Consider the following 27,308-nt stretch of genomic DNA (forward strand, 5'->3'; position numbering starts at 1 on the left):
GGGAACGTGAATTCCAGAGCTTTCTAAATGTGGAAAGTCTGTGTCAGTCTATATAACAACATTAGCAAGAATAGACCTTTTTAGGGAGCTGTTCCTTTACTGTGGAAACTGTAGAATAGGCAATTATCAAAATGCTTTTCCCCTGACCCTTCTCCTTTACCAGACAAACTACCATCAACCTTCATAAAAAAAACAGAAACCAAAAAAAAAAAAAAAAAAAAAAAAAAAAAAAAAAAAAAAACCCACAACTGTTTTGGTTTTGGATAAATATATCAATATCTTAAAATGCTTGTTAAGAGCATGCTTATTTACATGTAAGTATGTGATGGTGTGTTCAAATGATGTGTACTCACTCCACCAGGAAGTGAGACTTACAGCTTTCCAGTTCAAGAGAACAATTTTGAGTGTCAAGAGGAAACCTGCTGAAATCCATAAAGCACATGGCCGAAACCGTTATCCTATAAAAAGAATGAGAAAAAGAAAACTACAGATCAGTTAACCATCTGGCCAAATGAGCATGCGACATTGAAGCTTTCTTACTATTTGCCGGTTCTGTGTGTCTTTCTAGAATAATGCAAAACAGGCAGTATTATCTTCTGTCCAAATAACATTCAAGGAAGCAAACTCAGGAGGGTGGACGATTTTCTTAAGACAGAGTCAGTGAGTGAATTCAGCTCTCATACCTGCTTCTGAGTTCACCATTTCCTGATCAGCCCCCTCTATATTTTCTGGCTCTGATGTCTCTAGAAAAACACTCTTCAAAGTGAGAAGACTTTTAAACAGATTTAAATATTTTTTGCTTTTTGGAAGATGCACACATAAATAGTCTGTAGTAACAAAGGGTTGGAATGGTGGCAATAAAAACCTATAGTTAAAGGTTTCCTTCACAAAGCAAGTTTACCTGAGGATATTCTCTTTCCAGTAGTGAGTGAAAAGCCTGGAGCATTCTTAGTTATAGATCCATGTGCACAATGCATAATTCAGGTAGAATTAAGCCAAAAGGCTTGCATACTGATGAGAACTGTTTTTTCAAATGTTATATCCTCCCAGATTTTCCTGGCTTCGGGCGGAGGCTGCTTTTTACTATGACCTTGCCTCAGAGTAGAAACTTTGGTACCCACAATAGCAGATCAGAGGTTCATAAAAGGCCCCTGAGCAGGTTTGCAAAAAACAAACGCAACAGATGCTCCTACCTGTGGTGCCCTTGAGTTAATTAGAGGAATAGGGACATTTTATCTTCTGTGGGTTAATTCTACTGTCAATAGTCATACAACAAAACATCAAGCCAAGGATTACTTTGTGCCACAAAACATATTCGTTTTGGTGTATTCCTAGTACTTTAAACCTAGAAGGGACCCTCTGAGGTGTTTCAGTCCACTTCCTTCATAGTACATGTGAGTGACTTAATGACCAAGGAGGCTAGGTGGCTAGGTAGTATCAGAACCAAGCCGGAACCAGGGGATCTGGCTCTGGGCTTGGATTGGCTCTACTGTTGGCTGGAAGAGCTGTGCTGACAACAATTTTGAGTTCCTCCTGTGTTAGAGGATCTCCAAGACCACTCTCAGGGTCAGTGATTCACTAGAATGACTCGCAGAACCCAGCAAAGCTATTGTAATCTTGGTTACCTATATTATAATGAAAGGACATAGATGAAAACTGACAGTAGAAAAGGGGCATAGGGCAGGGTCCAGAAGAGATCAGGAACATATTTCCAGTTGTCCTCTCCTAATGGAGTTATGTGGTTGGTGCTTAATTCTCTCAGCAATGATATGTGACAACACCCTGGGGACATTACCAACTAAGGAAGCTCACCCAAGCCTTGGTATCTACACTTTCAACTGACAGTAGCCACATAGTAATGACTGACCACTCACATGACTGACCTTAGTCTCCAGCCCCTCCAGAGGTCAAGCTGATATCCAGTGGCTCAAAGGCTCCACTGCAAATCACATTGTTAGCAGAAACTATCTGGCTCGGCCCCCAGCCCCCAAGTAAACAAAGATATTCTTATCAGTGAGGATATTCCAAGGGGTTAGAGGTTACCCTGCAAGAGCCTGGCAAGGGCCAAATATTTCCTGGAATGTGCAGGGTAAGAAAAAATCACTGAGTTAATTATTTACTGGACCTCCCCTCACCAAAATTAATTTAAAACAATTGATTCTTTGTCCAGATAGTGCCCTTCTGCTCCTGATTCCTACTGAGGCTTGACTCTAGTACGTATGAGTCCTACGCTACTCCTAATTTAAAAGTCCTATTGAGGCCAGGCACAATGGCTCACACCTATAACCCCAACAGTTTGGGAGGCCAAGGCAGGCAGATCATTTGAGGTCAGGAGTTCAAGGCCAGCCTGGCAAACATGGTAAAACCCTATCTCTACTAAAAATACAAAAATTAGCTGGGCATGGTGGCGGGCACCTGTAATCCTAGCTACTCAGAAGGCTGAGGCAGGAGAATCACTTGAACCCAGAAGGCAGAAGCTGCAGTAAGCTGAGATTGCGCCACTGCACCCCAGCCTGGGTGACACAGTGAGGTCCTGCTCCTCTCCCCACCCCCACCAAAGAAAACCCATTGAAAGTGATATTTTCCTTTAATTGCATTTTTAAAAACATTGACAGCACTTATAAAATGCCTGGCACCAGCTCTGTGCTGAAGTGGGTAAGGTATTTTTAATGAGCAAAAATAATCTGAGTTTCCTACTGCTGCTGTAATAAATTACTACAAATTTGGTGGTTTAATACAACAGAAATTTATTCTCTCACAGATTTGGAGGCCAGAACTCTGATCAGTATCATGGGGCTGAAATCAAAGTGTCATAAAGGACCTTCTCTCTTAGTAGCTCTAGGGGGAAAATCCATGTGTCCTACAGCTTCTGGTGGCTGCCAACATTCCTTGGCTTATGATCACATTGCCTCCTCTTCTTTTGTATGCATGAAATTTTCCTCTACCTTTCTATTATAAGGATACTTATGATTGCATTTTAGTCCCAACCAGATAATCCAGATAATTTCTTCCCTATTTCAAGATCCTTAACTTAATAACTTAATCATGTCTGCAAGGATTCTTCTTTTTTTTTTCTTTTTTTTTTTTTTTTGGGTCATACATGATAAGCTTCACAGGTTCCAGGAATTAGGACTTGGATATCTTTTGGGGTATCATTTTTTCACCCTACTTTAGAATTTTTCTAAGGTTTGTAGGGCATTTAAAAAAGCTGAGTTGCTTGGGTTTACCAAACATTTTTAGAATTATCCATGATAAGCCACTCAATATGCACAGGACTCATTTGACTAAAGGAAAATATGGAACATTACAAAGGGAGAGCTGTTACAGCAAAGTGTTGGAATGCACATTTTAAATTAAAAGAAAAGAAAAAGAAAGTAAATTGGTGTTAGCTTGAATGATAGCTATAGCTTCCCAAGAAAAAACGAAGGAGACAATAAAGAAAAGTTATTTAGCTAATCCAAGGTTCCAAAACTGCTTGGTGGGATGCAGGGGCGGGGTGGAGTTGGTGAGGAGGAAAACAGGCTTGTTTACCTGTAATATTCTGTGCCAGATTTTAGGAGTTCCATAATTCAGCTCCACTCTATTTGTCTAACCAACATATACCCAGACTAGGTATAGTTAGAATAGAAAATCATTTTTAAAAATCAGGATGTTAGAACCAGGGGAAAATCACATCTTATGCTTGTGCCCCAATCTCCAGCAGCATTAAACAGACAGCAACATTGTGAGTTTCATCTGAAATGAGCGTCATCAGCTTTGGTGCAGATGGCTGCAGTACAAGGAAGCCAAAGGCGATAGGCAGCTCTCCTTACCTGAGACTTAGGAGGACGTTTCCATCAGGGTGTACGCGCAGCATGATATTCTCCATAGTTGTATCATGGATGAAGGATCTTTTAGAGTGGACAAAAAAGATATCAGGCACCCAGATCTTTCTGATCAATCTATGATCAAATGTCATGCTTTTGTTTGCTGTGCTAGGAAAGGAGAGCCTCTCGTCTTTCCAGTAATGCCTGAGATAAAAAGTCATTGTAAAGTCCTAGACAGAGAGAAAAAGAGACCAATCAAAGCCAGTAGGAATATGGTTCAGGATGACCACTCAACACTAGTAGTCCCGGGACTCATTCCCATGGCGTTAATGACTTTTAAGTGAATGGCTAATATTGTAGTTTCAGGTTGAAGCTAAGAAGGTTGTGCCTTGAGCTTCTCCTTCACATGAAGTCTAGTGAATGTTGAGAATTTCTGGGAGTTATAATAGAATATTCAAGTTGGGAAAGGGGAACCAGGTTATAAATGGGAAGCGTTTCTGTGTAAGCATTCTGGTTAATAACCTAAAGAGATTTCAGAAGAAAGGAACCTGAAACTTGACTATTTTATTGTCCATTGTTTTATTGTGATTTCCTTTTTCATTCTAAACAAATCACTTTTAAAATTGATTTTGTATTGATACTCATGTTATTTTTGTTAAAGTTTTCCCAAATCGAATAAACTATAATCCCACAAAAACATGGATACAATGTTTATTAGAGCTATTCGTGTAAAGCAAGCTGTCAGAAGTCCTGGGACAGAGACAGAATTGTCCTCAGCTTGAGAGACAGAAAGCATATTGTGAAATGGTAGTTCTCAAAGTTTAGTGCGCAGAGATTAACTTTTGAAGTTTGTTGAAATGGCACATTTCCCAGAAGCTAGTTCCCAGAGATTCTGATTCAGTATAGCTCAGGGATTTAAATTGTTAATGTTCACTCTTACATTGTAAGAATGTATTGATGAGAGGAAAAAACTGTACTAGCATTATATTAGAAAAAACAGTTCATTTCATTAATAATTTGAGTTTTGTTTGGCTCTCAGATGTTCCAAATATTTGGTTGTTTGAATAGAAACTCCCCCACCTTCATCCAAATTATTGGCTGTTGGACAACCACAATTTCTTACTTCTTACTATTTTGCAATTGCTTACTTCTTACTGTTTCACAATTGCTTACTTCTTACTATTTCACAATTGCTTACTTCTTACTACCTTTTTTTTTCCAACGATAATCAAATTTTTCTTGAACTAGTGCATATCATAGAACTTTGGCATTTATTATACAAACAAAGGATACATTTCAGTAAACTCTGAATGAGTCACCAATTAATTATGAGCTAGTTTGTCCTAGGTTCAGAATAGAGCTATATTGATTTATGGCTCTGGATTAATCAAGGAACATTAGCCATGTGTAATTTTGAATTAGGGTGAGGGCAAATAAACCGAATGGTTCTTTCATTAACGTAATACAAGGAATTGTGTGGGTTACTGCACAGAGTGCCTTAATAAGCATATATTTAGAATTAGATGCTCTGTCTGATCTGAGGTCACTAGGCAAACATTGAGTTTATGCAGTCGAATAGCAGATGTTGGTGCAAGTCTGTGATACAGCAAGTCACCACACGCTGGCGCTATCATCAGGAGCAGGCCAAACAGCATTCTGGGAGGCTGGTGAGACAAAACTTAAATGGATCGAAAGTGAAGTTAGGGTGGACAAGAGAGTAGAAAGATGATAAATGAGAAGCAAAAACAAATAAACAAAGCAAGAAAGACAAAAAAACAACACTAGTGGGAGAGGGCGAATCACTGACAATTAGAAAGCATTTTCAAACGGGGCATGTAAACCCAGTCCAGTTTGATCTGATACAGACTAGCACAGCTAACCTTATTCAGGGGGTAAAGATGATGTCCAGTTCTGGGTGCTGCTGGTTAGAAACAATAAGGATTTTAGATACAAACTGCGTCATTCAAAAATGACTTGGATAGGCTGGGCGCGGGGGCTCAAGCCTGTAATCCCAGCACTTTGGGAGGCCGAGACGGGCAGATCACGAGGTCAGGAGATCGAGACCATCCTGGCGAACACGGTGAAACCCCGTCTCTACTAAAAAATACAAAAAACCAGCCGGGCGAGGTGGCGGCGCCTGTAGTCCCAGCTACTCCGGAGGGTGAGGCAGGAGAATGGCATGAACCCGGGAGGTGGAGCTTGCAGTGAGCCGAGATCCGGCCACTGCACTCCAGCCTGGGCGACAGAGTGAGAGACTCCGTCTCAAAAAAAAAAAAAAAAAAAAAAAAAAAAAAATGACTTGGATAATATGCCAGGAGAGGGGAAATAAAAGGTTGATCTCAGAGCACAACAGGCTTGAGGAAATATCAGTAAAAGAGCTGTCTTTGGGTAGGAAAGCGGCAAAATCTTCTAAAACAATCTTTTTGAGTAGCGAGTCCTCTTAGTGCTGTTCCCTTTTGGAGGAGAATGGCAAATGAATCTTTAAGGCTTACATTGAACTGAAATAAATATTGAATTAGATAATGATAAAGACGAGCCAAACCATTAGCTGAAGAGTTTACAGACTGAAACAAGGTGTAATGGGTCATACAAGATTTTGTTTAGACTTTTCTAGAATTTGTATGTGTCCTGAACTTTTCCTTTAGTTATTTGGAGGAATCACTATACATAAAAATATGGATTAAGGATATAGATGAAAGATTATTTGATTTTAGTGATTGATATTTTCTAGGTCTCTCCATTAACAGCTGTTTGTTCACTTTCTGTCTCTTTTTAATTGCGGTATTTGCATTATTACAAAAATAATACATAGAATCTAAATTTTAAAATGTAACACTCTGAAAGTCACTATATATGCTAGAGTTTATGTATCAACAATACTTACTCTAAAGTATATATAAAAGCAACTGTTGAAAGTTTTATAAGAACGCGCATATAAAATATTCCAGAAAATGGAATGAAATTCAAGGATTCATGTACATAAAAATGGCCATCAAATGAGTAGACTGGATAAACAACAAAGTAAATCTTTTCAGATGGAAAATGGCGTTTGAAAAGAAAATAATTTAACTTTTCCCAATTCATGGAAGAGGTACTCTTTGGTTTGGTTTTATTAAAAAACAAACAGAAAACCAGACTGCCGTGTTTAAAGTAGAAAATAAAGGACAATAGGCATCTGGATAAGAGCTGTGATCTCAAATGACTCCAAGGACCAGGTGGGCAAGTTTAATGAAAGAAGCAGGCTGACTCTAGAGCAAAGCAAGGCACGGGCTCCAGGACAAACTGGGGGGCACAGGCCCCATCTGAAGGCCTTCAAACTTCTTTTTTTTTTTTTTTTGAGACAGAGTCTCACTCTGTCACCCAGGATTAAGTGCAGTGGTGTGAACTTGGTTCACTACAACCTCCACCTCCCAGGTTCAAGTTATTTCCCTGTCTCAACCTACTGAGTAGCTAGGACTACAGGCATGTGCCACCACACCCAGCTAAGTTTTTTGTATTTTCAGTAGAAACAGGGTTTCATCATGTTGGCCATGCTGGTCTCGAACTCCTGACCTCAAATGATCTCCCCACCTCGGCCTCCCAAAGTGCTGGGATTATAGGCATGAGCCACTGCTCCTGGCCCAAACATTAAATTGTTTAGTACTTTGGGTAGAATGGAGAAAAATACTAAAATTCAAACCAAATACAAAATTGAAACCAAACCAAAACATATTCATAAGCTGCATCTTACTAGTAGGTACCAGTTAGGTCCTTTGTCATTAACACCTGAAGGTGGCGTAGTATTGACAGAAAACGAAAAAGATCCATCTAAAGATGATGATGGAAAAGACAGCAACTGAGGAGAAATAAATGAGATGGAAAAAGCAGTTTAAATATAAAGACACATAGCCATTAGGTAAGATCACGTGATAGAGTCTGGATGTTTGTTCCCTCCAAATATCGTGTTGAAATGTGATATCCAGTGTTGGAGGTGGGGCTTGATGGGAGGTGTATTAGTCTATTTTCACACTGCTATAAAGAACTACCTGAGACTGGGTAATTTATAAAGAAAAGAGGTTTAACTGACTCACAGTTCTTCATGGCTGGGGAGGCCTCAGGAAACTTACAATCATGGCGGAAGGCAACGGGGAAGAAAACATCTTCTTCACAAGGCAGCAGAAGAGAGAGAGACAGCATGTGCAGGGGAAACTGCCACTTACAAACCATCAGGTCTCACGAGAACTCTCTCACTATCACAAGAACAGCATAGGGGAAACCGTGCCCATGATCCAATCACCTCCTGTGAGGTCTGTCCCTCAACATGTCAAGATGAGATTTGGGTGGGGACAGAGAGCCAAACCATATCAGGAGGTATTTAGGTCTTGAGTGCAGATCTTTCAGGAATAGCTTGGAGCCATCTTGTTAGTAATGAATGAGTTCTCAATTATTTCCCATGACAGTCTTCTCCCTTCCTCACCCCTGCTACCCGGAGTTGGTTGTTGAAAGACCCTAGTACCTCCCCCGACCCCCCATTCCTCCTTCTCATGCCATGTGATGCCTGCTGCCGTTCACCTTCCACCATGAGTGGAAGCTTCCTGAGGCCCTCACCAGGAGCAGGTGGTGGTGTCATGCTTCTTGTACGACCTGCAGAATCATGAGCCAAGAAACCTCTTTTCTTTATAAACTGCCCAGCCTCAGGTATTCCTTTATTGTAACACAAGCAGACTAAGACAGCAAGGAAACAGCCATTGAAAAATTGAAGCTATAAAGGCACTCTTTCTTTGGGGTAGAAAAACAAACTAAAGAGGGCTCAACCAAACTCTGAAACTACGTGAACAAATTAACAGAACAAGAGTGGGTAAAAAGGAAATATATCTGAAAGCAAATATGTAGGTGTTTGTATGTATAAGCTAGCAATGGTATTAACTATTCTTTCTTAGAGCAAAACAACTTGAAAAACCTAAGATCACTTAAATAAAAAATGTCTCTGGTAATTATGTAGACAAGGAAGGTGGTCCTAAATTGGGAATAGAGAAAATAAAATGGAAAATTACGGTTGATAATATTAAAACATAAAAATAGCTGAAGTGGTTAAGGGATGGGAAGAAGAAACAAAAGAGCAATGCACGCAAAATGTCATAAAAGACAGAAGAAGGCTAACAGGAAGCTTGACGATAAGGGGTCAGTTTCAAGTTTTATGGATATTGAGTGAATAATACTCTAGGAAAATACAGATGTTTCATTGCAAAATTAAATAATGGCAATCTCTTTTAGATCTCTAGAAAAATACAAGGGAATAGACAAAATTTAAATTAAATTTTTAGTCCCATGAATTTAAAAAAAGTATTTGTCCCTCTGCTACTTGTTGTCTACAGGTAAGCAACATTAATATCATGTGACATATTTGAAAGCAGTCCATCAATGCTGGTTCAACCGTTTATTATTTTATGGGCAAAGACTCATGATTTGGATTTCATATTGCACATATAGTACGGTCATCCTTCTGTTTATACAATTGTTCTCAGTTCTTGCTACATAGGTAAATATATCACGATGTTCTACAGTGTTCCACCACTAGAAAACCATTAGAAGGAAAATAGAAAAGTAGAAAGGGAATGAGAATTGTAATCAACGGTAGAATGAAGTAGATAGAAAAGAGCAGAGCAATCATGACCTTATTATTAAGCAAAGTAGGAGACATAAATAACATACATAGTTAAAATGACTTATTAAAACACTAGTGATTTTGACACTGCCGAGTTTCTGTCTTTTCAGAAAAAGAACAACATCCCATGAAGAAACTTACCATGTTAGCCTCTGAAATGCTGTCAATGCTTTCAACATGGACATCTATACCTACTGGCACTGGGGACCCTTCAGAAAGAAGAATGGGTAAAATGCTGAGAAATGCATTATAATCATTTAAAACCATTCAAAACATAGAGATTAAGGCTCTTGGACAACAACTGAACTACTTTTAAAGTTTTTTAAAACAACAAATTTCTCCATTATTTATTGAATCAGTTATTATACACTCAATTATTATAATAAAGACACATGTGTAAATAAATGGTATTCCAAAAATCATTACTCATTTGCTTGAGATCATGTCAATATTTTCCTTCTATAGTATAAAGTGGTGTCTCCAGTTTTTTTTTTGTTTTTTAATTTGATTCTTTTTACCTACTAGTGATTTAAAAAGGAAAACTGTTTTTGAAAACATGTCTTAAGAGTATGTAGAATTATGTAGTCTATACGATGATAACGGTCATATCTCATAGTCAGGGAGAATATGACTATGAATAGAAGTCATGGAATCCCTGACATGGGCCATGTTGGAACCTTTTCTCTGCTGTCAAAAATATCAGCCTTTTCCATTTGTGCTGTGGTTGGTGGAGTAGAGGAACACAGAGGAAATGTCATAGAGATGGAAAGTACAGTACCACACAGGGACACCACAGATCAGATTCAGAAGTGTCCCTTTGCAGGTCAGCAGCAACCACAGGCTGCATTTGGGAAGAAGCAAATATCCTTAGAAATCCATTTAATGAGATAATACTGAGAGTCACAATTGGAGCAATTTCAGACAAAGCACTGCTGACACTCGTACAGCTGAGTTGCCCAGAATCAGGTTCACGGGCCCAGAAAACCTGAATGATAACCCAAGAGAATTCAGACTAGACTGACATTTCCTAGTTACACCTAACAAATGATTTCACCACTTCCAGTGTGAGGTGAAATTGATGTTAATAACACCAACATTTAGTTTTGCGATGGAAATTTTATGTATATATGTGTTAAAATAATTTATATATTTATATATGTAGTCTTTCATATGTTCTTTTTCTACGTAAGCCATTCTCAATTAAACCTTATTGTCTGTATAGTCCTGAGTTTCAAAAAATGCTTTCACTTATGGTTGAGAAAAAATAAATCCTGCCTAAATGGATCTGAGCTGGTTGTATTAATCAAGATTCAAAGATTTAGGCCAGGCATGGTGGCTCCCGCCTGTTATCCCAGCACTTTGGCAGGCCGAGGTGGGCAGATCACTTGAGGTCAGGAGTTTGAGACCAGGCTGACCAACATGGTGAAACCCCGTCTCTACTAAAAATACAAAAATTAGCCTGGTGTGGTGGTGTGTGCCTGTAATCCCAGCTACTCGGAAGGCTGAGGCACAAGAATTGCTTGAATGCAGGAGGCGGAGGCTGCAGTGAGCCGAGATGGCGCCACTGCACTCCAATCTGGGTGACAGAGCTAGACTCTCTCTCAAAAAAAGAATAAAAAGAAAAATAAAAAAGAAAGGAAAACAAAAGAAGATAAAAGAAACAAAGAAAGATTTAGAGAAGTCAAGCCTGAAAAGCTTCCTTAATGAGGCTGAGGCTACGTAATGCCTGGATGTGCTACGTGGAACCGGTATGCCTATAATTCGACAGCCCTTTACATGCATAACACTATAGAAGCCCAAGGTATGTCTTGCCAGTCCCTGTATCTTTTCTGTGACTCTTCCAGGAATTAACGGATGTCACTTTCACTTTATTAACAAATTCCCTCTTTTGGATCCTCAAGTTCGTGCCCTCGGTATCATTTTTTTATTTTGAAGGTTTTCAGTTGGCCAGGCACAGGGATGACATGCAAATATATTCCTGCTTCAGGCTTCTGGAATACCTCAGTTGCATCTTAACTTCCATCTTCTTCCTGATATATTGGATCAATTACTATATATCCTATAACACTAATTATGACGATTTTTTTTTTTTTTTTTGAGACAGAGTTTCACTCTGTTGCCCAGGCTGGAGTGCAGTGGCATGATCTTAGCTCACTGCAACCTCTGCCTCCTGGGTTCAAGCGATTCTTGTGCCTCAGCCTCCCAAGTAGCTGGGATTAAAAGCATATGCCACCACACCCAGCTAATTTTATATTTTTAGAAGAGATGGGGTTTCACCATGTTGACTAGGCTGGTCTCAAACTCCTGACCTCCGGTGATCTGCCCACCTCAGCCTCCCAAAGTGCTGGGATTACAGGCATGACCCACTGCGCCTGGCCAAATTATGACAATTCTTACATGGTGTTTAATGGTAATTTTGATTAAGCATTAACTGGGGAACATCTCACTATTATTCCTTCATAGGGTTCTGCTCTGGTGCTTTTTTATGTATATGTGCCTTTTCTCTTGAATTAGTAGAATAATCAAAATAACAATTCATGAAAACATCTTTGCCATGGCTCCACCTGGTATTTTAGATTGACTAAATCTTCCCAATAATTCCAAAACTCCAAGGGGAGAAAAAATTTGGAAAGGTCTTGGAGGAGTGGCAGAATGTCCCAAATGAAGTTCTAGCATTAAAGTCACTCAGGCTAGAGTTTGAAACCAGCTCCACAATTGTTATGTGAATGAGAGTAAATAATGTCTCTAAGCTTAGTTTACCTGATTTATAAAATTTGTCTAGTAATACTCACTGTGGAGACTCATTTGAGGATTAGACATAATACAGTTACTGAACTTAGTTGGTAGTCGATAAATGGCATATCATAAATGTTATCACTACTGCAATTAAGCAAAAATGTAAACCTGCCCCTTAGGAATGCAAGTCGCTACTCCCAATCCTATGCACATTTAGATAATGAATCCAATGTTCACTAAAAAAAGAAAAAAAGAAAAAGATACCGTGCTTCTCATCACTTTTTTTTTTTTTTTTAAAGCCAGAGAGCAACTTGCAGTCAGTACCTCATGATTTATAAATAGATCCTAGTTGCTGACAACTGTCTCTACAAGCCTGGGGACAGTCATAAAACTGTCCTCCAAAGACCTACTCATGCCACTGCTGCCCAAGCACTGGAGCCTAAGGGTTGTTTGCAGGCTGATCTGAGATTGGGGTTAAAACATAGCTTGTTTGTTAGGAATGGATTTCTGGAAATAACTTCAATTTCTTCCTTCAGTCCTCCAGATTTATACTGGTTCTGGTGGGGATGAGCTCTTCCGTTTGCAAGGAAAATGTATGCTCTTGGGTGCTGTCTGGCCTCATTTCTTTCTTTCTTTTTCTTTTTAGATGAAGTCTCACTCAGGCTGGAGTGCAGTGGCGCAGTCTCAACTCACGGCAACCTCTGCCTCCTGGGTTCAAGCGATTCTCTGGCCTCAGCCTCCCGAGGACCTGGGATTACAGGCATGTGCCACCACCCCTGGCTAATTTTTTTGTATTTTTAGTGGAGACGGGATTTCACCATGTTAGTCAGGCTGGTCTCGAACTCCTGACCACAAATGATCCACCCACTTCAGCCTTCCAAAGTGCTGGGATTATAGGTGTGAGCCACTGTGCCAGGGCGTCACTTCTGCCTCGTTTGAGCTCCATGTCGCACTGCACCTTATTCATGGGTTTGAGGAACTGTATTATGCTCTAGCGTTCTTGAGGACAGAGTAGAGAGTGAGCAGCATGTAAAGCCAAGACGCAGAATCAGAGTTTGGGAGCCAGATAAAAGCTCCAAAGATCATTCTTTTTACAAAGAAGGAGCTGAGTCACAGATAGAAGGTGGCAATAAGCATACGGATTAAAATGCGTGGAATTTGTAGCCATATAAACCCGAGGTAGTGCCAAACTTTTGTAAATACCTCAACTCCTCATGTAATCTGTAAAACAGAACCAAATATATGGTACCTACTTTATAGGGTTGCTGTGATTACGTGAAAGAAAGCTTGTCAAGTCCTTAGCCTAACTCCATTCAGATGTATTAAAACCAACTTCTTCATTATCTATTGGCTCAGTAATAAATGTAACAGTGTAAATAATAATTTTAGGTACTTTTATTAATTCAGTACCTAAAGCATTTAAAATATAGTGAAAATTAAATAAATATTAACCATTATGATGATGGTTCACTAACTAGGTAGTAGTACACACATTTATAATCCTTTTTGTATATGGAAAGATGTAGCATCTATTTGGTTTTTATGCAGGCTGGAATAATGAGGGCTAAATAAAAGTTATACATCTGACTTATATAATGCATTTAAAGTTCATTATATAATATATCATCTAATCTTTTAATTATAGCTGCTTTGTTAGCTAGAGAGAACTGATTTTAGCTCCACTTGACACTAAGGAGTGCATACTCAGAGAGGTTACAACACTTGCCTGAAACCCAACGTTAGTTAATGATTGGGAAGTGGCCAGATCCTTCTGATTCACAGTATAGTCCTCTCCTTTGACAAGCAAAGACTGCAAGCAGCTTTTATAACTTGAGCTTTTGTCTTGACTCTGTAGCCAGTATCTACATACTGAAATGATTTCACTTTGAAGAAACAAAGAAATTACCATCTATAAAACTAAAACAAAAAGCCCTTAGTTATGGAAGATGTAAAAGGTAGGGAAAACATAAATAAAGAAAATGAGCTGCAATTTATAACCCAAGTTAAACAAAAAGCTCCCTTAAATTTATATCCTCCTGTTTCCACATAATGAGTCAATTAATCTTCTAATGCTTTATAAAAGTAAAAAACACTGCAGTAGCAGCTGGTTTTAATGTTAAAGCTAATTAGGAAAACACATTAAGGCAAGAGAAGTGCTGAAGTTACATTTAGCTCAAGAGGGAAGAACTATGTGCTTGTGTTTGTGTTGCGGACAAGCATAAAGAAAGAAGATAAATTAAAGCTTGTCTTTGATGTCCTGCAGTCTGATTTCCCCAAGGAAGGCACCCGTGAGAACAGAGAAATGGGTCACTGGTATAAGTAGCTGCTCTGACCAAGACAGGCAAGAGAAGGTTAAGGGGTGTATTTCACAGAGCTACCAGACTGACACTTCTGACTGAATTTATGGATTTTTCTGCTTAAACTGATTAAACACACAAGTCATTTGGACACCATTTTGCCCCAGTCTATGATTGTCAGAAAAATTTCTTAATCATGGGATGATTTGCACCTGCCACTAAGCAGCACATTTCAATTGCATTTTTAATGACTCCACAAAGTTGCCTCGGGAAAGAAAGTATTTTTCTAAAAATGCGTTTTCGTTTAAAAAAATATTAAAATGTGTCTCTAACAGATCAAGCAGAGTCGAAATTTCAGGTCAATTTCATGTTTTTCTGGGGGGTGAGGACGAGGTAGCGATGGAGAATGAAGGCATACATGTTTTAAAATAAAAGAGGAGAGTTGGCTCTTCGTCACCTACAGGAGTGCTTCTCAAACTGTAAGATTTAGGGGAATCACTGCAGATTTTTATTTAGAATCCTGGGTTGGGACCCGTGCATCTGCATTTCTAACTCCCAGGTGATTCTGCAGCTGGTCCACGGACCACTTTGAGTGTCAAAGCCTCTGTAGACCGCTTGGTTCAAGGTCTGCATTCAAGGATAGTCATTTTTCTCTCAATCTTTCTTCCTTTCCACGGCCTCAAATAATCTCCATAAAAACTCTTTCCTCTAGCATAGGAGCGAATTTAATTGAGGAATCTAACCTGACTGGAATTAGGGCAGGTTTTTGAATTTGTGTTGAAAAGAGCACATCAGGTAGAGAGCTTCCAACTGTGGCTCTGGAGTGGCCAGTTTCAAGCCATTCCTGTGTGACTGGCGCCCCCTGGTGGCCGAAAACCCACGGCCAGGCAAATTTATCGACTGAAGATTCTGCTTGTTACGTGGTGGAAGGGGAAATATTTTAAAGAGCTTTTGTAAAATTACAGAGACCAAGGTACAGAATATCTGCGTAGTAGTTGTAGAGCCTATTATATAAACTTTGGGAAAATTTGATTGGGGAAAAACAGTCTATTGAGAACGGTCGTAAGGAAGATACATAAGAGAAGTAGTGAAGAAAAGTAAAAAAAAGATAGAGTCTCAGAAGAAAAAAAAGAGACATATTTCTAAACTTGCTTAATCTCAAGCCTTCTTAAATCTTAAATTATGATTCAATAAGTGTGAAAAATGCTCTGCAAAACAAAAAATTCAACTCACCATGATTTCTTCTGATGCTGATCACCTAATACAGTGGCTCTCAAATTGTGATTCTCAGACCAGCAGCATCACCTAGGAATTTGCTAGAAACGCAAATCGTTGGCCCCACCCAGATCTAGTACGTCAGAGACTGCGCGGGTGGAACCCAGTAAGCTGTGCCTTCAGAACCCCCAGGTGATTCTGATACTTACTAAAGTTTGAGTCACAAATGTGATGAAATCAAGTTCAGACCTTTAGAACTGACCAGCACAGTGGCTCACACCTGTAATCCCAGCGCTCTGGGAGACCGAGACAGGTGGATCGCCTGAAGTCAGGAGTTCGAGACCAACCTGACCAACATGGTGAAACCCTGTCTCTACTAAAACATGCAAAAATTAGGTTGGCCTGGTGGCACGTGCCTGTAATCCCAGCTACTCCAGACTGGAGAATCACTTGAACCCAGGAGGTGGAGGTTGCAATGAGCCAAGATTGCACCACCACACTCCAGCACTCCAGCCTGGGTGACAGGTGAGACTCTGTCTCAAAAAAAAAAAAAAAAAAAAAAAAAAAAACCAAAACACACAGTACTGGAATCAAAAGGATTTCAGGAAATTGATAAAACAACTAACCACCCCCTAAAAAAACCCAATCTTAAACATAGGAATATTTAACATGCGTTTTTGTTTTGCCTGTTAACAAGTTAGTTCTCTGCAGTACCTACATGCCTATTGCGCTTTCCCTGGTCATAACCACATCATGAGAAGAGTATCTCCCGCCCTGAACACTTGCGGTATTCATTATTCATCAGAAGGATGTATTTGTTCTACTGCCAGAGGATCTTGCTTCTAACCCTCATCCATAGTTCCCTCATCTCCACATCTCTAGGATTCTCAAAAATTGTCAGTTCAGGAATTGTGGAAGTGGAAGGCTCCGTCAATGAAAGAAGAATCAGGATGGATTTAACTGTAAGTCAGAGAGTTTAACCTGATGGTTTCCCCATACCCTGTGTATTGTTGGAAAACTTGGTACCCTCAGTGATGCAACTATGTGTACATTAAGCAGTCTAAGGAGAAGAAAGTCTTTGTTCCAATTATGTACCTATAATATGAATTTTCATCTTCTTTACCTGCCATTGCAACTCAGCTCTACCACTTTCTGTTTTCATGGCCTTGGGCAAATCTCTTAACCTCTCTAAGACCCAGTTTTCATATTGTGATATTACGTATCATGATAGTGCCTATTTCATAGGGTCACTGCGAGGATAGAATAAGATAGCACATTAAGGAGTATTCTAACACTGGATCAATCTTAATTGCTAAAAGTGATAAATCATTTTTAAAAGACAATTCAGCAGAGTATGTTCAGAGGGAGCCATGGCATTTGCCATGCTAGTTCTTCCCCCAAAGTGAGGCATTCTAGCTCATAAGAATATTCAATAAGATTTTGTAAATAACATGTATCCAATTTAAGGATTTTAGTTAGAAAATAAGTTGGTGTATAGGCAACATATATCCATTCTCTATTTATGGAACGCATACTATTCACTATAGTGTGCATAGTAGGAAAATGAGTTTTTTGGTCAATTTAAAATGGATAACTCATCAATTGTTCTCACGAAAGAGACGGTGATTGTAAAAGCCTTCTGTTTCTGTTTTAAACTGATGGTCTTTACTTGCATTTTGGTCTTACTTGTTTTAAATTTTCACTTCCATTTTGACAGTATGATGGGTTTTGAGATGAGTTATGAGAGGATAATACTCACCTCCAAATCCAGGTCTCATTGCAAAATCGTTGTCCTCTATATGGAGAAGTTGCTCATATTTCTGAGGCCGCACTTTGGTACTGTCATCTTTCTTCATTCTAGTTTCTTGTTTGCTGTTCCTCCAAAGGGGGGGAAAAAACTTTTGAGATACATATGCTTCTGGATATTTTGATTTAGGTTAGCCATCTGTGCTCAACATAGCATGTTCTGAAATACATACATAAGAGCTCATTTTCTCAGTTCATATTAAGCCAAATAGCTGTCAACATTTGTTCTTTATTATATAAGTGTGGAGCAAATAAGGTAAACCAAATTTCAGAACACCTTAAGTGACAAACTCACTTTGGATTTAATGCACAAACTTGTATTGTTTCTCTGAACATGGTTTTTAGACCTGGAAAATCCCAATGACCTGAGTGGAGATGATCAAAACTCAGATTCATGGACTCCTGTCCCAGATCAACTAAATCAGTCCCCTAGGAAGCAGGGCCTAGTAATCTGCACCCAAACAAGCTACCTAGGTGATCCTTGGGGTCACTGAGGCCGAACAATCTCTGCACTATGACAGAAAATAAAAAAGACCGCAAGATTGTAAACAGATGAAGGCAGTGTTTTATAAAGACTAAATGAGCAGAAAATACAGGGTACAGGTTGAGAGCCCACCGGGCAGAATTCCCACCGGGGGTTCTACAACCTGAGGGATGGCAATATTTACACCTGAAGCCAGGTCAAATTGTGAAGTAGGTGATGTCTGTTTTTACCTACAGTTCTCTAGGGCAAAGGAAAGCAGGCAGTGGCCTCTTGGCCCTAGGTGTCCTGATTGGGAATAAGGCCCTGTCTCTCCCTGTGTCGGTGAGTTTAGGCAGGTTGCTGGACCACCCTGGTTTGTTTTCTGCACTGTGACACCTACTTCTCAGTGATCCTGTGGGTGTGGAGGGGGAATGTCTGTTGTAGCCTAGCTCCTTTGTGAGCGACTTGCAGCAGCTTTCAGAGGGAGACCTCGCTCAGCACCTCCTTCCAGAAAAAGGTGGCGGTCATCATCATCACCACCACCATCATCATCATCATCACCACCACCATCATCATCATCATCATCACCACCACTATCATCATCATCACCATCACCATCATCATCACCATCATCATCACCACCACCATCATCATCATCATCATCGTCACCACCACCATCATCATCACCATCATCATCATCACCACCATCGTCGTCATCACCATCATCATCATCACCACCATCATCACCACCATCACATCATCACCACCACCACCATCATCATCATCACCATCATCATCACCACCATCAACACCATCATCATCATCACCACCATCATCATCATCACCACCACCATCATCATCACCACTATCATTATCACCACTATCATCATCACCATCATCATCATCACCATCATCATCATCATCCTCGTCATCATCACCACCATCATCATCACCATCATCATCATCACCACCATCGTCGTCATCACCATCATCATCATCACCACCATCACCACCATCACATCATCACCACCACCACCATCATCATCATCACCATCATCATCACCATCATCATCACCATCATCATCATCACCACCATCGTCGTCATCACCATCACCACCACCACCATCATCATCATCACCATCATCATCACCACTATCATCATCATCATCACCACCATCATCATCATCACCACCACCATCATCATCACCACTATCATTATCACCACTATTATCATCACCATCATCATCATCACCATCATCATCATCATCATCCTCGTCATCATCACCACCATCATCGTGGGCAGCAGGAGCAATAATACAAGACCCTGAGGGCTCTACTAAGTGAATCCTAGTCATTCTGAATAGCTGATATGCTTTTGTATTAAAACATGTCTTCTCCAGGAAACCGATGTGAATTTTAATATAAGACATGTAGGTGAACTTTCTTACACAATAAAGTGACTTTGATGGGGAGAATTTCAGAAACTGGAGCAGCTGCTAGAAGGAATACATCTTATGGGCACCTGAGATCACCCAGTGTGGTCTTTCAATAGGGAAGTTTCTGGTTGAAACCATCAGAGGTTTATAGATGTATATTTTATCATGGATAGAAATGCGGAAGTTAGCAAAAGGAATCTGTTTTTGGTAGAAGGCAGTGAGTTTTATTTTAAACATGTTAAGCCATTATATCCCATGAATAATTGAACACATACAACTATTTTTTCCAAGGAGTTAGAATTAACTAGAAAAGTTCTTCCAAGGAGCTAGAATGAACAATTTATTAAAAAAAAAAAATAGCAGCTAGCTTGTATTAAATGCCTACTATGTTCAAGGCACCAAGCCAAAGTAAATATTATCTTCATTGGCATACATCCAAATTATGCTCTATTTGGGCCCTATGCCCAGGGTTTCTGATTCAATAGGTTTGGGGTATGTGAATTTGCATGTATAACAATGTCTCAAGAGATCCACTGGCCTAGAAAATAGTAGACATTTAATAAAAGCTAGCTACTTGTTACTATTTTAAGAAAAATGGAAATGTAACTGTGAGTGAAAACTCATGAAAATCTGTAAACCCCTTTGGTAATAATCTTTTAATGGCATGTCACTATTGTGTCTGCTCAGAAGCATACTTCTCCATGAGATTGAAAAGGATAAATCTTAATTAAGAATCCCAAGAATGCCAAAGGCAGAGCCCACTGTGAAATGCTCTCTTGGCAGCATGCGAAAGCACATGCACCTGTTCTAACTTGAGGGCTTTTCAGGTACACAATGAGATGTTCCATATTTAACTACTTTTGCCTTTTTTTTTGTATTTTTTGTATCTTCTATTTGCCAAAAAGGATCTGCTGCTTACTCTTTTAATGAATTTTGAAAATCTATATATTCCCCTCACACATATTTAAATAGACATTTACATTTCTTCATCATAAATTTTGAAATTATTCAAATATTGATGATTTCAAATAAAACACATTGTTCCTTTAAGTGTATCCAATGAATCTAACTATACACATTATGCATTTAAATATACCTGAATAAGCTTTTTAAAAATCAGAAATTTTATTGCACTCCTTTTTTAAAAAGAAATTTCTATCTCCACTTTATTTACTTCGTATGATTTTATCACTCCATCATGTATATTTTTAAGAAAAATGTGTAAGCAAAGAAATTGACTTTTTTATTTTCTATGACAATTACAAATGGAATAAAACATAATTTGTATAAATATTGATACTTATTAAAATTAATAAAATTTTATTAAAAGTGCATTTATTAATGAAGTGATGATTCTCTTTCCCCAATTATTCTATGTATCAGCAAATGGGTATTACTCATTGCTGAAATAAAGCTGGGTTTTTGCATTAATTCTATTCTTATTTTTTAATCTTTATAGATGAAAATATTGAGAACGTTTGTTCATACATGTGGAAGTACATGGAATTTGAAGAAATTTTGTTTCAGTATTCTTTTAACAATGTAACTTAATTATTTAAACTCCTTGCTTATTTTTCAAAACTCACACTGTAGAGTTTATCTTCAACAATTATTTTAATGATTTATAATCTGACAAATTAATTAGTTCCTCCTTCAATTTTGTTAAAAGCAAAAAATAGAGAATTGCTATTAAGAAAAGGATGTCTTGTGTAGTGTCATCCACTATCTCAACTACAATATTTGTAATGATCTCTTTGTACCCAGGAACTTTTTACACACTGGGGCAATACTTGTAGGATTCAGGAAGAGGGAGAGGGATGCCTGTATATTGCCAGGTAGGACACAGCAATCATTAAATGGAGGTAATAAAGGAGACTGCAGGTGGCGAACAGATCAGTTTTAAGAAAGAGGTCAGAAGGAAGTTAAAGATCCAAAAACTTTTAAAACTACTCATGTCTACATGCCCCTCAGATACCTCGCATCTACCCTTAGAGGCATAATACATTGTACCCCAGGAGGATAGGCACCCTGGTTTGAAGGCCTCTGATGCATACACAGGAAGGTTAATCAAATGAAAGATGAAATAAAACCAAAAAGACAGAAGGAAATTTGCTTAATAAAGGATCACTATATAACGCAGCATCAGATTTAGCTCAGTGTTCTAGTCTTATTCTATACACATATCACTTTAAACCCCTTTGTGTCTTCTCCCCTCTCCCTCATTCTAGAAAAAAATGATTTCAGTTTAGCAGCTACCGAGAAGAAGCTTTTGGATATGTTCTGTCTGAGGAGAGGATCTTCTAGGAGTCTGAGTCCTGATGGGATCAAGCAAAGATATCCCAATTCATGGGAGAGCCTCTCACCAGCATTCCTCATCTTTGTCCTTTCCCATAAAGTATTATGAAGATTGAGTAGGTGTGAGTCTTGGTAATAGGTGTGTTTTTTCTCTTTTAATTAGGGCTTTTTCCTTCCTGGGTCACACAAAGAAAACATATTTCTATGCTCCCTCTTCTCAGTGTCAGAAACTCTACTGTAATTGTGTGACGAAGAAAGTGGAGGTCTGGGACGAGGGAAAGGCTGGATTTTGAGTGGTCTCAGGGGGACTAAGAGGGTCTTTGAAGAGGACATAGTAGCCAAAGGATTAAAAACTAGAACTGGTTGAGGAAAAGGAAATACACCTAACTTATTCTGTGGCATTAGAGTTTTATAAGTGGAATGATAAAAAATCATCTGACTTGAGTCACAAACACTCGGTTGGTTGCCTTATAAGACTGCTTTCCCTAGAGCCTGGAGGCCTGTATATTTGATGGATTAACTAGAATAAAGAACTAGGTCTGACATGAAGAGACTACTTACCCAAGGGATGACATAATTAATAAGCATATTTAAAAGTATTTAATTGAGGGGGTCAAGAGTATGATACCAATTGAAGCCATAACTGTCATTTTATACCTATTAAATTAGCAAAAGACAAAAAATAATGTTAGTGCCCCATGCTGTGAAGGATATGATGAGGCCAGGTGCAATGGCTCACACCTGTAATCCTAGCACTTTGGGAGGCGAAGGCGGGCGGATCACTTGAGGTCAGGAGTTCTAGACCAGCCTGGCCAACATGCCAAAACCCCATTTCTACTAAAAATATAAAAATTAGCCAGGTGTGGTGGCGGAAGCCTGTAATTTCAACTACTCAGGAGGCTGAGGCAGGAGAATCACTTGAACCTGGGAGGCAGAGGTTGCAGTGAGCCAAGATCGTGCCACTGCATTCCAGCTTCAGCCTGGGCGAAAGAGTGAGACCCCGTCTTGGAAAAAAAAAAAGGGGGATATGATGAAATGCAAATATTTGTATTTTGCAGGTGGGAGTATACATATTGGTAAACTCCCCTAGAAATTCATCTGAAGAACTATAAAGATATTTCATGTGCATTACTCAATTATTCAATTCCAGAAAAATTACAATTTTCTTGGTAAAGGAAAAAATGACATGTGTGAAAACATTTATTGCTGTTACTTATCTTAGTGGAAACTTGAAAATAAATGTTCAGAAACAAAGGAGATAATTCTTTTCCTTTAATTCAAATCAATAATATGGAGTGATTAAAAATACCATTATGGTGTCTGTGAAGCAATGTGAGAAATGCTTAAGTGAAGAAAATACAAAATGGTTTCTATGCTATGATTTTAAACATGAAAAAATCATGTAGTTTCATGAATAATGATTAGACGTGAACCTGGAAAAACAAAAGCCTTGAGTTTCTAGGTATTTTTTTCCGCATAAAAATCCATTATTGCTATTGTTATTTGTATCATAAATTATCTAGACCAAATCGGACTTGCCATTTAGAATTCTTTCCAAATAAGAATCTGGTCAAAGCTCTCCACCTTATCACTCCATTCTTCCTGTCATTCTAGAAGCATGGCCTCTTGATAACATGGACGTTTTTCTCAGTCAAGCTTTATTGTGAACCAGTGCACACTGAAGCTCAGTTAACTGTTCCAAATAATGTAAGCAACATTTTAAAAACCTTTTATGGGCTTATTGTTTTTCTTTAGAAAAATACAAAATGAACCAAAAATGTTCTATTAGGCTACATACATGGATACAAATTCAAAGAATAAGGTAAAGTAGTGGGAAAATCAGTTGGTCCAATTTTTCATCATGAAGAAAACCTTCGTAATTCTTGATCCAATATTTATTTCCAGACCCCGGATGTTTTTGAAATGTCTTAGAGAAAATGTGGTACATAAGATGTAGTGAATCTTAAGGCTTTGATTGAACTCCTAACTTCTGAACTCTGGAAATACATACCTGACTTTATCAATAGCCTGTCTCTTGTAAAAGAAAACATCTAGGCAGATGAACATTTCTGTGGAAAAGCCAGCGAGAGAGAATGCTTCACTTGAAACACTACAGTTTCCACATCTCACTTGGACCTCTGTCAGACCAAAAGCTCAGTGAGGAGGCCTCAGTTGCCTCATCTGCGAAATGAGGAAATTAGATTAGCAGCTAGTCTGCAGACATTTTTTAAAAACAGTCCACATGGTATATTAACTTGGAAAAATTCAGAGAAAAGCCTGGATTTCTTGCTTTTTTTGAAAAAAATCAGAAAATCTGGCCACATAAGGTTCAAGTTATAACAAGAGAAGGCTGTGGGCACGGTGGCTCATGCCTATAATCCCAGAACTTTTGGAGGCCAAAGCCGGAGGATCATTTGAGGCCAGGAGTTTGAGTCCAGCCTGGGCAAATAGAGAGACCCAATCTCTACCGAAAACAAACAAACAAACAAACAAACAAACAAAAACATTAGCCAGGTGTAGTGGCACACGCCTGTTGTCCCAGCTACTTGGGAGGTTGAGGTGGGAGGACCACTTGAGCACAGGTGTTTGAGGTTATAGTGAACTATGATTGCACCACTGCACTCCAGCCAGGGCAACAGAACAAGACCTTGTTTCAGAAAAAAAAAAAAAAAAAAAGTTAAAAATTAAAAAACAAACAAAAACAAGAGAAGGCTGAACCTGACCAGCCATTTTCCCTCAGAGGAGCATATACCTTGTAGTTGTAGTCTCTGCCACTGTCTTCTGTCTTGCTTGCGGTAGCATTGGATTTGCCATGCTTGAGAACCTACTGGCTTTTACATTAGGTTCAGGGTAATGTTTAACAAGTGATTCTAAGAAGAAAAGCCCCAGTTTATAATGTTTTATTTCCATGGTGTAAATATTTCCACCATGGCTGATTTCAGGCTACCAACAACATGCATGGCAGAGATGTGCCTAGCACATAGCGTAGCATAGGATAGGATAGGATAGGATAGGATAGGATAGGATAGGATAGGATAGGATAGGATAGGATAGGATAAATGGTATAGTATGGTATATTGTTGTATTTCTACCATACAGTTACAATAGACCTAAATAACCTCAAGAGCAACAGATGATAATAAAATGTGGAGAAATCATTAGGAAGTGGTGAGTTTTAAGTATTTGCTACCTTTGTCTTAGAAATTATTTAATTTAATTGCAGGCTTATATAATTTAATTTTTAATAATGTGTGCTTTTAACAGCCAGCTGATAAATTTCCTGAAAACGATTGGCTGTTGCAAGCCAGTTTGAGCAGACTCCAGTACTCTGCTGATAATATTCAAGGCCAGAGTCAATACGTTGCTCTTATAGTATTTTTAGCCCCCAACCTAGCACTTGCACGTAAATGTCACTCAATATAATTGTTGAAAGAATGAATAAATATTCAATGAGTCTATTTGCTTAATCTTCTTTGCATTATCCAGGAGCAAAACTTCTTCTCTAGGTAAAAGGGGAATATTTTCCACCTGCCAAACTTACTTTATTCACATCTCTCCCTACTTTGATTTTAAGAAACAAAAGGTATCTTTGAATAAATATTTTTTAAAGTCTTTAGATTTCGAAAGAAGGGAATCTCTGGATTAAAAATTGAGGTTATATTCTGAAGGAAAACAACTAAAAGCAAAACATTTAAGAGCCTTGTTGTATAAAAACTGGCCCCAAACAATGCATATATAAATCCCCCTTATAATTTTCAAAGATCATGTCTTCCTTTCATGTTCACTCTATTAGTTCTCTTGCATTATAGAAGGGTGGATTATTAATTAATTCATTCATTACTTAATTATTGGCTGATAATCAGGTTGGATGTTGGGCAAAGTACCTCACAGTATCTATTCACATACTAAGGTAGGAAGACTCCTGGGCCCCTTACTCTAAAAAATGACTGTATACAGTAATTACTGTATTTTGGTCTAACGCCCTAAAATCTGCATGACAAAGTGCTTGAGTGACAGCTCAGAAATTGGCTGGCTGTATTACCCTGCTCACTCAGGGGAAATGCCTGGGTTTCATTCTAAGTGGCTACTTCTGGACCAGGTGATGGTTTATGCAATCTCCAGTGCCCTAGAGGGTTTTTCTTTGAAGAACAAAAGAAGCAGATATAAATTTTAATGAATCCCATTCTGGCTTGTGACTCAAAGGAGCACTTCATTTAGGATAGCGAGAAGTGACAACAAATATGATTTGCCCCACATGGCCGAAATCCTGGCGTTTCCTATGCGGGAAGTCTGCTTTTGCGTAGGCTCTAAAATTCTTGTTTTCCTTTACATAGGATCTAAAAATGAGGCATTTAACATCAGAAAAATTTCTACCTCACCACAAAGAACCAATGTTCTTCTCTTGTTCTTTAAATGTCACCTAAAAAATACACATGGTAGATTTTTTCTGTAGCAACTCTGCCACTAATAGTGGGCTGGTGTGATGAATTAGCTACTATAATCATCTCTCCTCCTCATCTAAACATCCACCAGACTGTACAAGTCTACTCTTTGGATGAGAGATAATATTTTAAGCATTTAAGTCCATTAATTTTTAAAATTAGATAAAACATACTATAAAATGTAATAAGCTACCTGAAAAAAAAAATAGAGTCTGGTGGTATACTTTTACATTTCCCAAATATTTCCTTAGCTAATTGCTATGAAGAAGACTGGGAAAGTGGTTAAATGGAACAAGACTTCATATCGTCTCAGGTCTGGGTCTGGGAGCAGAAGCGTGGAAGGAAAGTGTGAGAGGTGGTCCCTGATTTTTAATCGCAGAGCAGGAATCAGTAATCAAGCAACACACCTCTTCTGGTTTTGGTCATTAAACCTGAGACTTCAGAAGATATTTATTAAAATTTTATGTTCTCTTTCCTGATCTTACAGTGAATGCATAATACATATTCAGGATGTGAGGGCAATCTAGCTTAAACATCTGTCACCCTATTGGCTGCCAGGATTGACCAGATGATACTCTTCATTCTGCAATTTCTCCTGTTGGGTCTTTTTGGAAATACGGTGCTTGGTGAAAAGGAAAGACTTTCTCAAAGACGTTATTTGATTATTAAAGGTATATGGGTATTAGGGGGACAAATCATTGCAGTATGCCTGGGGCTGAAGGGATTCCGGGCATTTTTAGTACTAAAACCTATAAAGCCCTAGGCAAGTTGGTGTACAAACAGGTCACTCTCACAGACAGCTATCTCCCTTACTAGCACATCCAAACATCCTCCTGATTATTGATGGGAAGATAATAATGATCGTGTGTTGATATTCAGGATTTGTCAAACGTATGAAGATTATTCTTGAAAGATAAATGGCTTTAATGCCTTTTGATAATATTTCATCAATCCATGAAACTATATACATGACAAGTACTTGACATTAAAAGAAGTTGGTGCTTAGACTAATTTCTATTCAAAATACATTTGAGGAAACATTAAACAAGTATTTAATGTATCAGTAATAAATGTATTACTAATTGAGGAAATACATTCCCTGAAAGAGGATCATTATATGAACCCTTTAACCGTTTTCTCCGTAAATAAGCATAAATAAATTTACAAA

General features: G+C 38.6%; 1 protein-coding gene across 1 annotated transcript in view; it reads right to left on the bottom strand.

Moving 5' to 3' along the window:
• The window catches only part of GABRR3 (gamma-aminobutyric acid type A receptor rho3 subunit), a 49,074-nt gene that overhangs the window by 21,438 nt on the left and 328 nt on the right, over nt 1–27,308 (bottom strand). Inside the window, exons 2-5 of the mRNA XM_030939615.1 lie at nt 17,458–17,570; nt 9,592–9,659; nt 3,813–4,036; nt 376–458 (exon numbers count right to left, since the gene is read on the bottom strand). Of these exons, the coding sequence (XP_030795475.1) occupies nt 376–458; nt 3,813–4,036; nt 9,592–9,659; nt 17,458–17,570 (488 nt within the window). The remainder of the gene's footprint in view (nt 1–375; nt 459–3,812; nt 4,037–9,591; nt 9,660–17,457; nt 17,571–27,308) is intronic.

Source organism: Rhinopithecus roxellana, chromosome 1, assembly GCF_007565055.1.
Source record: "Rhinopithecus roxellana isolate Shanxi Qingling chromosome 1, ASM756505v1, whole genome shotgun sequence".
NCBI classification, from domain to species: Eukaryota; Metazoa; Chordata; class Mammalia; order Primates; family Cercopithecidae; genus Rhinopithecus; species Rhinopithecus roxellana.